We start from the raw sequence: 16,277 nt of genomic DNA, 5'->3' as shown, positions 1-16,277 counted from the left end.
ATGGTGGTGACTATTTATTAAGACATTTAACTTACGAAAGTCAAAAGGGGCCTAAGCTTTCGATCCTAGCAGAATCTTCGTCGGAGGCAAAATGACAATGTTTGTCATTTTGCTTCCGACGAAGATTCTGCTAGGATCGAAAGCTTAGGCCCCTTTTGACTTTCTAATTTACTCCATTGGCTCTCTTTTATTAGATAAGCAGTTTTCAGCAGCTTTTTTTTCGCCACATTTAACTTTCTGCACAAAAATATTGAAACATTAGTAGCTTTATTCTCTGACTTACTTTGTACTACAACAGAAGAATAATTTGACCCATTGATCCAGTTCCAACTGCTTTTCTTGCTACACGTAGAGTCGTCATAAACCCCTTGTATAGTTTAATATGCTTTATTTGTGGAGGAAACTGTTTCGTACATTTCGCCCTCATTGGTTCTATTTTGATAGCACGGAGCAGCAAACTGATTCTCGTAGACAAAACCAGTGAATGGGTGCGGCAGAGCTCTTTCTTCTGGACCGTTGGACAAAGTCTTTGGGATGATAGCCATCTCCTGGTATGCCCTGTCTTCCTCATGTCTGGGCTGTAGGCCGATGTAAGAATCATCTCCTTTTCCTTCAGCATGTTCAGTCTTCGTAGTCATGGTCATTGGTCTTTTGCGACTGTTAACATGACAAAGGGGGAAAATACATGCATGTTATCAGTTCCCAACTGTGGCGTGCTTTTTTTCAGCAAGAAATTTACCCACAATGTGCTGCACTCAACCCAGGGAAGGTGAATTGGCAGGAAAAAATCTTCGAATGCTTGAGCGCGTATATGGCGGCTCGGCTACAACCATGACAACCATGACAACCGGGGTAATAATGTAACGCGCAGTAGATTATAATAGTAGGCCTAGCTGTGCTAAACAAATGGTCCATAATATCAATATTATGTAGAGGTGTTGTGGCTCAGTGGATAAGTCTCCGGACTGCGAACCACAAAGTCTGGGGTTCAAATCCCACCGCAGCACTAACGTCCTTTGGCAAGTCGTTTATCTACATTTGCCACTCTCGACCCAGGTGTAGTAATTGGCTACCCGGTAGGATGAAATTCCTTGAAATGCTCGATGCGCCCGATCAGGGTAGACTTGCTAAAGCCGGGGTAATATTGTGCAGCGCTTACATTTGTATTAAGCGCTACATAAATGTTGCATATTTTTATTGTTATTATATTATCATGAAATTAACGTTCACACGAATATCCATTAGAAAGACAATGTTATGAAATTTAATCTTTCTCTGGAGATTTCACTGGAACGATTGGATTCAATCTGAAAGATTTTGATTTCGGACGAAGCCAAATTTAGAATAAGCCTGACTCTTATTCAAAATCAGAATTTTTAATATGATTTAGATAGGTTAAGAACAAAAGAATCTAAACGAAATTATAGAGCTTTGTTATCAATTAACAATTATGCAGCAGACGTTAATGAGGAATCATCTGATACATAATGAAATGAAATAATGAAACAAAAAATAATTTCTAATTTTGAAACAACATCGCTGTTCTTCCATATTTTTTTAAATTATATAAATGTAAAATTACCTCTGTCGAAAAAATAAGAAAGTAATGACAACTGCGTACAGCAACAGAACTACGACCAAGACTACCACGGTGATCAGACCAATTTGCCCTCCTGTAAAAAAGGAAAAAAAAATAAATGCGGCTTAAGTTTCTCCACCTGCTTCAACAATAATGCAACGGACCAGAAATTTTGAAGAAATCAGACGTGGCGTATGGGGGGGGGGGAGATTTCGAGCGAGCGAGCAAAATTTGTTCACCTTTTCAAATTTTATAATTTTTTAGACAATTGATATTCAGGAAAAAAAAATGATATTTCACTTTTTCCATCTGAGCGTGTGCAAACAAAGGTTATCTGTACCGATATCTCTTACCCCCCCCCCGATATATCTAGGAGGTTTGCGCGACATAGCAAAACTAAAGTTATGCAAACTGGATTTCAATCATTATTGACCCTCATGGATTGTTAAAACTTAGGTGAAGAGAATAGATAACTGCTAGCTGTTGTAGCTTCATTATTTTGTGCTTTCCTTGATGGATGTTCCCAGGGAGAGGTATACCCTTTTCATTTAGCTTATTTCTTCAAACCCCTGACGTTAGGAATGTTTTTTTATAATTACATAACTAAGCTAAACAACTTTACATACATGTACTATAAGTACATACTTTAATACGATAGTATAAATATGAACCATGAGAGAAATTCTAAATTAATGGGCCGCATAAATGACGTACTTCAAACAATAACAACAACAAATGTGGAGGAGATTTCATAAGCAGAATGCCAGGAAAAACGATTCCATGTGTTTTGGGGAAAGATTCACAACTCGCGTGACGATAAAATCAAAATTATTTTAATCCGAAAAAACAAAACAAGGAACAGCACAGTACGTGACAGAAACGTGACGAAAGAAAGAAAAAAAAAACAAAAGAATATAATAAAAGCAGATTCGACCAACAGAAATACAAATATTAATATAAATAACATCAGTTTGTTTCATCACACGTGCTATTTTGAAAAAAAAAGAACCTTTGATTTCAAATGATATTTGAAAATATTCAAATTTCTTAGTTGGCTGAATGTTAGATCTGAGGATTTCCAATAAACGGGACCACTTCAGTGCGTATAAGAAAACGGGACAGGTTTGAAGTCTATAAAATTTTGGTTTCAAATTATGATGTCTATATTTTGGTGTTAATATGTGCTCTCAGGTCTTATCTTTCAAATGCTGTAAAAAAAAATTGGTTTCGTTCATGCTTGAGCGAACACGGAATGTTTTTGTCTGGGGTTAAAAAGGAGGCTTGCCCCAAAATGGCAAAGAATTATAAGTATGATAATCGGACTTAATGCTAATTAGCAGACTTCCTCTTAACCTTTTCATTATCTTTGCCATAATTTTCAAATCACGCGGTCAAAATTCATTTTCAGATCTATTTATTTGTTTGAATTATTCTGTTGTTTCTTTTTCATATGCGCTCTGTTAGCTATGGATATTCCTTCTTCAAGCTAAAATATTTGTTTCAACCGAATTATGGGAGAGCAATCAGAGCATGTATTTTTTATTCAAATCCTTTCATTGTGTGCTACAAAGTTTATGGTGCCTTTTGAAAAGTGCCACACAGATGGGCGGGTGCTCGGGATGCTCCCCCCTCAATTAAAAAAAAATCCTGACCAAGAAAAAAAGTGGACAGGAAATAAAAGGAGAGATAGAAAGTAAAATATGATATTATTTTCTGAATATAATGTCAAAATCCATCACAAAATTTGATATTGTAATAAAAAAGTGGGAATATTTGCGTGCTCACTTCGCTCGCTCGCATCTTTTTAATACATGTTACCCGATCTGCCATATCCAGCTCCTTCAAAATTGACTCAATACACCATTGTCATTGAAAGACATGAATCCCTTCCTGTGTTCCCTGTCAAGCAATTAAACTTGGTCAAGGAATTAATGACACCTTGAAAAATAGATTCATGTCTTGTCAAGGTACATAACATAATTTGTTTCACATAATAAAAAGATTTAAATAATCACAAGTTTTCCTAATTAATAATTCAAATCTTCTTGCTTGGGTTGACAAAGAAAATCTTCTTTTCTCAGTTACTTATGAAGGAAAATTAAAAGGTAAGAGAAGTTTAAATAAAAAAAAACAAAATAATTCAATTATATAAATAAATTTGTAAATGAAACTTGACAACATAATTCGAAAATTGTGGCACAGATAATGAAAAGGTGAAGAGGAAGTCTCCCGATTAGCAAGAAGTCTGATCATCGTATTACTCATATTCTGCAATTCTGCAATTCTTTTTGAACCCCCAATAAAACGTCCCGTGTTCGCTCATGCATGAACAAAATTTATTTTTTTAAATTGCATTTTAAAGATGAGACATTAGAGCATTTATTAACACCAAAATATAGACATCATTATTTGAAACAAAAATTTTATAGAGTTTTCAAATCTGTCCCGTTTTTTTTTTGATACGCACTGTATTTACAACCTTTCCTCCTGAGCAAGGTTAATAACATATGCTAAATTAAAAAGTGAAGATTAATGGGTAGAGTAGTATGTAGCTGTTGGTTCTTTCAGGAAAAAGGGTGATGTAATTGCATAGGAAAAAATCGTCTGAATTCAACTTTCACAGAGAAAATCTAAAAAAAATATAAATCACGAATCTTTAATGTTCAAACCTGTCAGTATGACAAACTAATTGCAATGCACTTTTTTTTTGGGGGGGGGGGGGAATGAACAACTTCCAATTGATAACTAAACCAATTTTCCCATGGAAGCATGTCATTGTTAAAATAAGGGTTGCATAAGTGTAGAAATAAGATATCCGAAGGAAATGACGATCTAAGTTTATTCATTACCTCAACATTCCTTACAACCGTTTGACTTACATTCACTGTTTTATCCAAGAAAGTTTATTGTCAATGATAAGATCAAGAAATCTTAACTTATGCATTAAATATATAAAGATAAACATTACCAAATAACTGTGAGATAGAAATGCTGAAGATTATACACTCATTCTTGTTTATGGTTAGAAAAACATTATTTGCTCTTATCAACTCTTCAAGAAGTCTGAGTACATTATTACAAGTAACTTTTTAACAAGAAACTGATTTTTGTGAGAAAAAAAGTCATCAGGGAAAAAGGTAATTGACAAGGAATTTCGAAATGTCAATCATGTACAAAATGAAAAGTTAAGGCCTATGAAGGGATAACGAGGGACACCTTTTTGAAGTTTGAAGTTTTCATAATTTCAGTTACATAAGTCCTTCGTCTGAAGAAATATGATTCACAAAGAATCTTTATCAATTTGTGACTGCCTGATATTGATTGTCAAAAAACTTGTGTCCATGTTTGAAATTAATGTATATTTGCAAAATCTAGATACCCTAGACACCATTGCGACATGGGCAAACGACAAACCGTTTTTTCATGAAAACAAGGCCCCTAAGGGATATTACCCTACAAACTTTTCACCGAAATAGTGCAAAAACAAATATGCTTATAATGCTTTTAATTCACATCTTAATTATTATTAAATCACTTTTACCCTTTTTTATGTTTATATTCATCATTAAACATTAATTTTCGGCAGGAATACCACAATGAAGGTTTCACTGACTGTCACAGAAATAAGGCCCCATTCCACGTTTGTACAGTCATCATTGGGATACAACATTCGGTCTATAAAGAATAAGCCCATTACTTTAATTCTTACCTTGAGAGCATTGTACTTCTGCCATTTGATTGGTTTTTAAATTTCCTGACAGAGTCGAAGTGTCCATAATCTCTAGAGACGGGCAAGGGCTGGTAGTCTCCGCTAAAATTTCTGGACTGCTGCCGCGTGTCTCGACTGGGTGCATGGAATGCGAAAAAGAAATGTGAATTTTATGGAATTACTCGTTTTTAACATGTCTCCCAAAGATATAGCCAACATTATACTACACCTGTTTCTAATTCAAATACACAGACCGGAGTGAAAAAGTAAAACCGAAAGTCAATAAGAATCGAAGGTATATAAGCTACAAAATATACTGCGCAAAGATTTGGTTTTCTTGTTCATGTTGTTTATTCACATTATTAAACTCAGCGGAATTTAAGCATTTTGTTATCATTTTCGCCAATCTGAAGTCCGTGACGTGCAGGATTCGGGATTATTGTGGTTAGAAAGGTCCGTATGAAAACTGGATGGTTTTCTTTGTCTTTTTAGATTACGGATGTAAATTTTCTTAATTATTATAATAAAAATATCATTGCCCTTGCTTTAATTGATGAATTTCACAGCCTGGTAGTGTTTTGGGGCGCATTTTTCAGCTTTTTAGCGATTTCCGTATTAGGATTACGTATAACAGTTTTTTTGACATAGTACTCTTGGCCAAAAAGGGCCAAATTAACTACAAAAAACGTGACGAAGAGTTGCAAGTCTTTATTTAAGGACTATATTGCAATTGTCATTGCAAAATAAAAAAGTCAAAATCATAAAACGGAAATCGACAAAATTGTTGATCCTTACAATGTGCAAACGAAACCTGCTAATTTGAGTGTTTATTCAGAAACGTTGCTACGATGCCGTTTTATGTAACGTTTGAGACGGCGCAAACTGTATTGAGAGATATATAGGATCCTACTTACTATTGAATATAGCGACGTGAGACGAACCTCCACAAAATTCAATGCTCTTTCCGATACATGGGGTGTTACACGATGTTTCAGGTTCCCGGGCAGACTGGTTTATGGCAATGGATGCACCTCCACAAAGACATGTGGCACCATCAAGTACACCAGCATAGACGTAGGCGTCACCAGAGCGTTCACACCAGGTGATGCAGTTTGATATTGTTACATTTTGCCTGTCGTATTTGTTGTATCTGCCGCAAGGGGTTTCAAATTCACTAAACTCTGATAAATCTAATGGATAGCATCCAAGGAAACCACAGTCTGTAAAATGGATACAAAAGAGAAAAATAATCTTGTGCTATATTTTTTAAATGCGCTGCAGAAATAACTGCAAAGAGAAAACATCACATAATCTCCAAACGACTACGTCATTAAAGGTCAGGCCCTCCCAGAAAAAGAGTTGATTTGAATTAGCGCCCGCCTCACCCCCAAAAAATGAATGAATGAATAAAAAAAGATCAGACAACCTAAGGCCAAAAATTTCATCAAAATTGGTAAAATAATATTCTCCCCACTTTCACAAGACACTTGCAAAACTGTTGATACGCTACGCTACGTCACTCACTATTTCTTTTGCTTTTTTTTATTATATGAATGATTGAATATTTCAAATTTTGCAGATTTGGTCCTCGCTGTTGTATCACAAGATGTTAAGAACACAAGCCTATAACTGCTTTATGAAATCAAGAAAATTATCAAATTATAACTATTAATTATCATTTACACCCGGTTTGATTTGTTCATGTGTATTTCCCCTTTGATTCCCCGTGGAAAATGCAAAATCGATATTCCTTATTATACATGTAAGTTGATATGATAATGGAGATCTTTTGTCATGTAATCCATAAATATGTGAATGTTTTAGTTTTAATATAATGGTATACAAATTAAATGGTGAGTGTGTAACATCAGTTCCCTCATTTGCAAACTGATCAGGATGTACATGACTGTATCATGAAAATAATGCGAAACTTAATGATACCGCGCCATATATTGCTTAAAAGAGCTTTTGATGCAATATTAAATGATATTACATAGGTTATGTAGATTCGAATCAGTGATAGGTCAATACGCCATCACGTGACCATGGCTGCAAGGATCGCATTTCTTATATTCTAGGTTTTGACGTCACCTCAGGGAATATACCGCGTAGTATTTTCAATTGCGGCGTTATTTCCACTAAGGTGACGTCACTCGCTGCAAACAAGTTGCGCAACAAGAAAGTTGATGTACGCGCTAGTGTTAACGCGTCGATTGCATGAAGAACGCGCTTAATGTACATGTATTTAAAAAAAAACTATTATGACGTAGATGGATCAGAGCTGTAGCAAGAATTTCGGGTTTGAGCCAGATGATGAATGCCATTTCTGATGGCGAAACCACATACTATATAATATAACATATATTGCCTGGTCTATCGTTTTAATAAATAACATTTCAACTCCCCTCCGAAGCTATATTTTTCCCTCGGGATAACACTTTCCCTTGGGAAAAATATAACTCCGTCGGGGAGAGGAAATGTTATATTCAAACTCTAGGTAGGCAATATCTTTATATTATGCCCGTCAGATGTATCTCGTTTCCCGTTTAAACCAATTTTAGTCGATTTTAACTAAAACAACCATGCTAATTTGGTAAATATTGGCCACCTTTGAAGATTTTATGACGGCTACATCAGACCCAAAGAAAAACCTCCAAAAAGTTCAGGATATCTTTGCCTCTAATGTAAGAATGAAGTGAACCCATTCATTCTTACCTTTGAAATGCTGTACTTCTGTCTTCTGATTACATATGTAATTTCCAGACAGAGATGATGTCCCAGGAGAAAAAGATGAGTAATCTATTATCTCTCTAGAGTCGGTAGTGTCTGATACTCTTTGTGGTGTTTTTGTTGTCTCAACTGAAAAACAACAACAACAAAAATAGATAATTCATCACTTTAGTAGCCGTTTTACTCCTAATGGGAAATAAGCTTAAATTTTAAAATCTAAAACTCGTCTTTAACGTAGAATGAAACCCGATCCCAATGAACACGTTAACTTGTATGAAAAAAAAACCAACAACACAAAACTCAAAAGCTCAAATAAGATCAATGGATGTTTGATAACAATTGGAAAAACAATAAAAAGGCCATGAGCTTTCGAATTTCGACTTCAGTCATGCTTTGGAAATGTTCCCATTGGAAATGCGGCAAAGATTTGTGATGTCACCATAAAACTCTCCCTTGTACACTAAAAAAAACACGTTTCCTCACTCTTATAGTAAACTCTTGTCCATGATACATTTTACTTGTTTGTAAAACCTCCATTACATTTCTTCCCCATAAATAAAAAGAAAACACGTGATATATGGATAGACCTGATAAAAGTGACAATTTAAGTAAACTATGTAGAAAAATAATGGGGGGGATGTACAGATGTGACATCACACATTTTAGTCACATTGTCAAGGGGGAGGGGATAAGTCGATATCATTAGTGATCTCAACATTCAAAGACTCATTACCTTCTTATTATTTAATTTTTCTGAAAAAATTCTCTGTGTATTTTTTTTTCATATTAAACTAATTTCAATTGGCATATATACTGCATTTCATCGAGTCATAACTTATTTATTTTATCATCAAATATTACAATATAATAATAATAATGATAACCCATGTTAGCCACATCCGTAACTATGACACATTACACCACAACATAACGTATTCCAACAATCTAATTTCATTCCATTTGATTTTGTTTATCTTATCTTTGGCATTGTGGACATTTTTGTGGAACTTTGGAAAAAAAATTGATTTAAAATTTTTTCGAATGCTGATATGTTTTTTACGCTTTGAAACTGTAATAATACAGCATTTCGACCAATTTCAGGACACAATTAGACTTTTGATATACATTCCATTATGTATTTCATATTTTTTGTGATCAAATGAAGTGGTGTATATTCTCAATTATCTATATTAAACACAAGTCACTTTTTCCTCATAAAATGGCAGAATCGCACGTAGCCACCAAAGGCTGCAGTGCACCTGTGTATTCTTTTGTACGTCTCTACAAATGAATTTTCCCGTTTGTTGCCATTCAATTCTTGAAAACGTTTTGAATCTTACTGTTTAACAAAGCTACATACGACGAACCACCACAATTGTTTACTCTTCTTCCGGTACATCCAGAGCGACATGACGATTCAGATACCCTCGAAGACTGGTTGATGGCGAGAGACGCACTCCCACACAGGCAAGTGTCACCGTTGACTAAACCGGCATAGCTATAGATGTTTCCAGAGCGACGGCACCACAAAATGCAGTTTTCTACTGTCAGGTTAAGCCTGTCAGCATATCTGTTTCCGCAAGGGATTTGAAGCTTGGTAAACTCAGATGAATCAAGTGGGTAACATCCTATGTATCCCCTCTCTACCAAATAGTGAAAGATATTATAATCGTATTATTTTTACATTATACAATTTGAGCAGTCTTGGCCGCTAACATTCGTAACGTCTTTGAAATTCTGTCCGTTTATTAAGAGAAACATATCTTAAAAATATTTCATAGTAATCTATAATTGAAATGTATTCTATAGTTTTGATATTTTCACTTCATAAACCACGTATGCCCACTAACATGATCAATTTGTAATTTCTGTGTTATTTTTTTTGACATTTTTGATGAAGTATAAACAGAATAAACCTCAAACCCTTTATCACATTATGTGTGTGTGTGTCTGATTTAAAGTGTTGTATGGTTTTTTTCATGTGTCTATATTTATTGTTTTTATTGAGATTAACTTTCAAACAAACAGTGATACCCGTACCGTAGCACATCACTTCTGAGGCAAAAAAATTAGTATGATCGGGATCTACAGAACAGTCGGCAAGGTTCTCCTCATCTGAAATAAATGGGACAAAGAAAAGGTAAAATCATCACTTCACAGACGGCTGTGACCACGTGGACAAATGACTATCGCAATAATAAGCAACAGGTAAAACTTGGTCACGGTTTGCGCTACGATTCAAATGGCGTACGTAATCGTAGAGAAATTCTAGAAGATCATACTAGATCAGTCGTGGCAATCGTATTGATCTTAAAGTAGAAATAAATTGAAAATCGTAAAAATGAATAATTATATATCAAATCAAAGGGAAAAAGAGGAACACGATGGTGTAAATCATTTATCATGGAGCCCCATGTAACTCACTTAATTGATAGTTTCAAGTTCTCTCTCTGAAAGCTTCAAACACGCACAATTACGTCCGCGAAATTGTTTTTTTTTATAACGTGTATAAGTGTACGAGAGACGTGATTGGCTCTCCCACGTCAAGCTCCACTTGCATGCAAAACCTGTTCTGTTGCGAGGGTACGTTTTATCCACACTGTCACTGAATACTTCGATCACGAAATTAAAGAAAACCCAGAAGTTTATCTAGATTTTAGATTTTCGAATTGATGATTTTGAAGATGGAGAAAATTATGATGAAGTTTCTAGCTCCAGTAACGTGGATGGAGATAAATTAGGAGAATTACGTCTATGATGATGAGTCGGACAATTCAACTTGCATGCCGATTCGCTACCAACTCATGATCATGCAGCTGCTAGTGCTAGCTACATGAACCGCGTGCCAAAATAAATCCATAAAAATGAATTTATTTTTCGCACGCGGTTCATGTAGCTAGCACTAGCAACATGAACCGCGTGCCAAAATAAATCCATAAAAATGAATTTATTTTGGCACGCGGTTCATGCATGTCATGTAGCTAGTACTAGCAACATGAACCGCGTGCCAAAATAAATCCATAAAAATTAATTCCAGCCTGACCATCCAGACAGAGTCTCTTCCCTCTGTCAATAAAATTTACTCTAAAGAAGGAAAATGATATATCTGTACTTACAAACAAGTAAATATATCCGAATCTCAAGGCAAATCAACTCAACGAATAGCAGCAGACGATATGCACCGACGGTAAACTTCAAGTGGCTGCGACAAATTGTCACTCGTTCTGTTAGATATAATTTCTATCTCATTATTTTGACAAAATTACAAAACTCGGGGAATTATTCATTTATATAAAAATATAGTAACACCTCGTACTATTTTTAAATTACGATAAAATCGTTTTTGAAGCAAAAAGTTGAAGTAAATTAAAATTAGATGGAAAAGATCATCCCCATCATGCGTAGCTGATATGTGATTGTAAACAAACCATCCAAAATGCCGACTGAGAGCTGTGCAACACGTGCATCTACTCTCTCAGCCAAGGCCGAGCAAGCTATGGGTGTCTGTGATGATTTGTTTACAATCAAGCATGTTGGGGATGATCTTTTACATCTAGTTTTAATTTACCTCAACTTTTTGCTTCAAAATTTTTTTTATCGTAATTAAAAAATAGTAGGAGGTGTTACATATTCTTATGTATATGAATAATTCCCCGAGTTTCGTAATTTTGTCAAAATAATGAGATATAAATTATATCTAACAGAACGAGTGACAATTAATCCCAGCCACGTGAAGTTTATCGTCGGTGCATATAATTATATCGTCTGCTGCTATTCGTTGAGTTGATTTGCCTTCAGATTCGGGTATATTCACTTGTTTGTATTTATTTATTATTAATATTATTATAGTTATTATTTATTTACTTTCATTCATTTCTTCTCCACTCGTGCGCTGGATGGCCCTCTTCAGCCACAGGCTGTTCTTCTGAGGGGTCCAGTGGACACGTTTAAAAATACAAATATACCGTACCAACAAATACATATATAATAGAAAACGTAAATATATCCTATACAAATTAAGGTACGACTACAAATTACAATGGGAATTATACTAGATGTTGAGCTAATGTGGTCCGAATCTTTATCTTGAAGGCAGTAAGAGAATTTTCAGGAGGGATGTACGATATTAACTTGTTCCATAGCTTTCCGCCTTGAAACAGTAAACGTCTTATGCCATATTCAGTTTTGGAGCAGTTCAAAGCCAGACCTAGTTTTGTATATAGATTTACGTGAATATATATATATATCGCTAAGATATGGTGTGCCAAGACAATATATGGATTTAAACATGACAACGGCCAAGTGTTCGGCCTAGCAAATTTTTAGCTTATCCATATTAAGCGAAGAATAAAGGAGCTTCGATGGATATAGATGATCAACCTGCCATACAGTTTTCAATGCCCTATTTTGTAATGTTTGCAATTTCTTATAATTGGTTTGGGAAGTTTTTCCCCTATACATGATCGCACGACAGTGGTAGTGAGTAGGTTATACCTAGCTTCCACTTCACAACGCTACGATTGTCCTTTCGAAGCAGATCTAGGCCCCGTCTTACAAAGATTTAAGATTGATCTGACCAATCGCAACTATGGAAAGCCAGCAACGTCAACATCTGAGATGCAGGTTTATTCCAAATATTTTCTAAAGATGATGTATATTCATACGTTCATAGTTTTGTTTTTAATATTCATTGTGCTTCTGTGTGTTCAGAAAGTACATTGTCCAGATTTTCTGTCATGTCTGTAGAAAAAATTGATGACAATGATGGATTTCCATACAGCTGAGGTTGATCGGATCGATCGTAATTCTTTGTAAGACGAGGCCCTGATGATACTTTTAATTTATTTTCCATGAATTTAGAGGGGAAATACTCACCTCCATTACATTCTATCCCTAAACTTGAGTGAGGGACCCTCCCAAATCGCCAAGAAGCTTCATTGTTGGCGGCTGGGTATCCGAGCTCTCTGCAAATAACGGACGCTTCATCGTATCCGAATCGAAATGAAGAAACTGTCTGCCATTCAGTAGAGTAATCAGGTACAAGGACTTCTAATCGACCCTCGCTTGGTTTCTCCCCATCCACCAGCCTCACATCTATATATATATATATATAAAAAGAACAAATCGGTTTCTTTAATCTTACCTGCATAATTGTGCACTTTTTCGTTACCATACCTAACGATACAGTCACACCAAGGAAACCTATTTCAAGCCACTTGAATACTAATGACAAAGAGTAATTGACTAAGCTCATAGTCAATATGGTGACACGACATTTGCTCCTGCGACATTTGCTCCGGTCGTAATATCTTAGAGAGCATATGGTTAGAGTTAGGATTGTAATAAAGTTTCTGGTTTAGAATAATGTAAAGATAACAATTAGGGTTTATTTAGTTTTCGAAGTTAGGTATTATGCTTGGTTTAACGGGCGGATTTTCCATCGGAGCAATTGTCGCCGGAGCAAATGTCATGGATACCAGTAAATATACATTTATATTGATGACCTGTCATGGTGGCTCAGTGGTAATGATAATAATAATCATACTTGCTTATATAGCGCTTAATACTTACTCTGTCAGAAGTCTCTAAGCGCTCTACAGTATATGCAGCATAATTACCCTGGCTTTAGCAGTGTAGCTGTTACGCGCGCTGCGTTTCAAGCAATAGATTCCTGCCAGGTACCCATTTATCTCACCTGGGTTGAGTGCAGCACATTGTGGATCAATTTCTTGCTGAAGGAAATTACGCCATGACTGGGATTCGAACCCACGACTCTCTGTTTCAGAGTCCGGAGACTAATCCACTGGGCCACAACGCTCCACGTGGTAGAGCGTCCGCTTCATGAACGGGATGTCGTGGGTTCGATCCCGAGCCGAGTCATACCAAAGACCAGTGGTGGACCGTGACCCGGAGGAGACAAAGCATTGGAGGGGCACAGCATTGTTCACGAAACAATACATTTCCTATCAAATCATTGTCTCCTCCGGCTCACGGTCCGCCACTGCCAAAGACTTACAAAAATGGGACCTTCTGCCTTCTTGCTAGGCGCTCAGTATTTAGATTGGAGAAGGGTAATAAATAACATTATTATGTTATGCAGGGTCCGCTCGTAGAGCAGTTCCAACTGAAGTGGCTGCGCCGGGTAAATAAAACGTATATTTATTATTATTATTTACATTTAACAGAATATTGAATATCATATATGAACATATATATTTCAAGTAATTACTTATTACTTATTGTAATATTAACGGTAGAACCGAGGATGAATAATCCCTCTATTCATTTGAATTTTATTAAAGGCCTGGTATATTTGATTCACACTTGTAATACGTAAGACAAACAACAGACCTAGGCAATCTGGTCCCCTTGGGTCAGTGGTTCTCAAACTTTTTCTTTTGAAGGGCCAGAGAGAATCAAAGTAAACCTGAAAGGGCCAGGGTGAAGATGATTAGAAACAAAAATGTGCGCGAAGCGAAAAGACCCTGGCGTTCGGGGTCCTAGATGCTCTCTTATGCAATCTGGTCCTTATTTGGGGAGCATTTAATCCAACAAATTTATAACAGTTTCATATGAAACGCAGGCAAAATTAGAGAATTTTTAAAAATACAGCGAGAGTCAATATTAAAAACAAAATTGTAGTATTTTGTCAAAAGGAATCTAGATTGTGTACCTATACATATACCTGGTATAATTGGGGAGACAGATAATGTCTTGAAGTATCAATATTTTTTGTAGTCAAAGTAGATTGAATAATAGTGAAAATGTCTATTGTAGACTCTAATAAAGATGTCAGTCTCCTAATCACTTTCAATGGGAAAAGTGACACTGTCAACAAAGTTGCTTGAACCTTGACACAAAAGGTGTAATTGCCAGATGAAAGCACTGATGCAAATATTCACTGGTCAAAAGACAAGGTGCTTCGGTATGAGTTAGTTCTTTGAAATGTTCATTGGGAAAAATGCACTTTCGCACCTGTATGTACATTACATTAGATCCAAACATGGTGAGAACAGCGCTTTTCATCTAATAAGAAAGTAAATCGAACAGACAGAAAAGACTGCACTTAACTTTGTTTAAAAGTCGAATTAATTTGACTGCCATTACTTTTATTACGGTTAGGTCTACATGGATGCACAATGTAATCATATTGAACTATGTTTCATATTGTGACTTTCGTGATTAAAAATACCCAGCAGAGTCTTGCGGGTCGGATTGGGAAGCTCTGTGGGCCGGACCCGGCCCGTAGGTTGAGGACCCCTGCCTTAGGCATCTCTGCTAATCTGACACAGGGCCCCGTTGTATAAAAGTTATTCTATTCTACAAAATATGAATCTTTTATGCTGGTTGGCTTAAAAGAAATCATGTAACCAAACATATTTTCACTATTTTGCAATCGCGTTGAAATGAAACGCCCATTAAAAATTTGCTATCCCGTGACGTCAGTGATGGAATAATGCACTTATGCACTTTTCCGTGACGTCAATGATGGAATTGTGCACTATTCCATCCTTGGACGTCACAGCACCGGTCAGCGAGATGTCTCTACCGGGCAAGTCTTGTGAAGGGATGGCGCAGATACTAATCTGCGTTCTGCTGAACGCGTGACTTAAGGAAATGGATGCTAATCAGCGCAGCGTTTTATTTATACTTTGGTTCAGACTTCACTGCAAAAACCACCTTGGTATCTATTTCGTTCCACACCAGAGAGGTGTAAGGTCACAAGCGTACCTACGGGGGAGGGGGGGGGGGCAGAGGAGGCAGACTGTCCCCCCTGACCGGTCACAACTGATGCCTGGCCGCTCCTTTGAACAATTTTTTTTCTGGTACGAAATCTTTTATTTGTGGTTAAAGACCTTTTTTTGGCTTGTCAATTTTATTGGCGGACGAATTCCCCCCTCCTGTGAAAAATCATAGTTACGCACTGTGTAAGGTGTAATTGGAACAACACCGGTTTGGTGTTAGGTTAACCAATTAGTGTTAAACCAACATTAACTGGTGTTGTTTCAACGCTTCTATGGTGTGGGCCGATATAGATACCAGGTTGGTGTTGAATTACCACCGGCGTTTTTGCAATCTTAAGACAGGATGAACTACCAGCTGGATTATCAAAATCTATTGTTCTAACGTATTAAAATTAGGATGTAAAGCAACATCCCAGGCCTTTATTTCGAAAGTATAGAGGGAATTATTCATCCTCGAGGGGTGGAGAATGATCCTTTGCCAAAACAACCTATAAATGAATAACTACCCAACATA

General features: G+C 36.3%; 1 protein-coding gene across 1 annotated transcript in view; it reads right to left on the bottom strand.

The window, feature by feature from the left end:
• Window positions 1-223: 223 nt before the first annotated feature.
• LOC121430600 overlaps window positions 224-16,277 on the bottom strand; it is a 37,144-nt gene continuing 21,090 nt past the window's right edge. The window contains exons 2-9 of the mRNA XM_041627918.1: window positions 12,894-13,112; window positions 10,059-10,133; window positions 9,359-9,661; window positions 8,004-8,147; window positions 6,203-6,508; window positions 5,289-5,423; window positions 1,583-1,673; window positions 224-657 (exon numbers count right to left, since the gene is read on the bottom strand). Of these exons, the coding sequence (XP_041483852.1) occupies window positions 378-657; window positions 1,583-1,673; window positions 5,289-5,423; window positions 6,203-6,508; window positions 8,004-8,147; window positions 9,359-9,661; window positions 10,059-10,133; window positions 12,894-13,112 (1,553 nt within the window). The 3' untranslated portion in view covers window positions 224-377. The remainder of the gene's footprint in view (window positions 658-1,582; window positions 1,674-5,288; window positions 5,424-6,202; window positions 6,509-8,003; window positions 8,148-9,358; window positions 9,662-10,058; window positions 10,134-12,893; window positions 13,113-16,277) is intronic.

The sequence above is a fragment of the Lytechinus variegatus genome, chromosome 17, assembly GCF_018143015.1.
Source record: "Lytechinus variegatus isolate NC3 chromosome 17, Lvar_3.0, whole genome shotgun sequence".
NCBI classification, from domain to species: Eukaryota; Metazoa; Echinodermata; class Echinoidea; order Temnopleuroida; family Toxopneustidae; genus Lytechinus; species Lytechinus variegatus.
The sequence above is the reverse complement of the archived record's forward strand: the minus strand, read 5'-3'. Positions and strand labels throughout refer to the sequence as shown.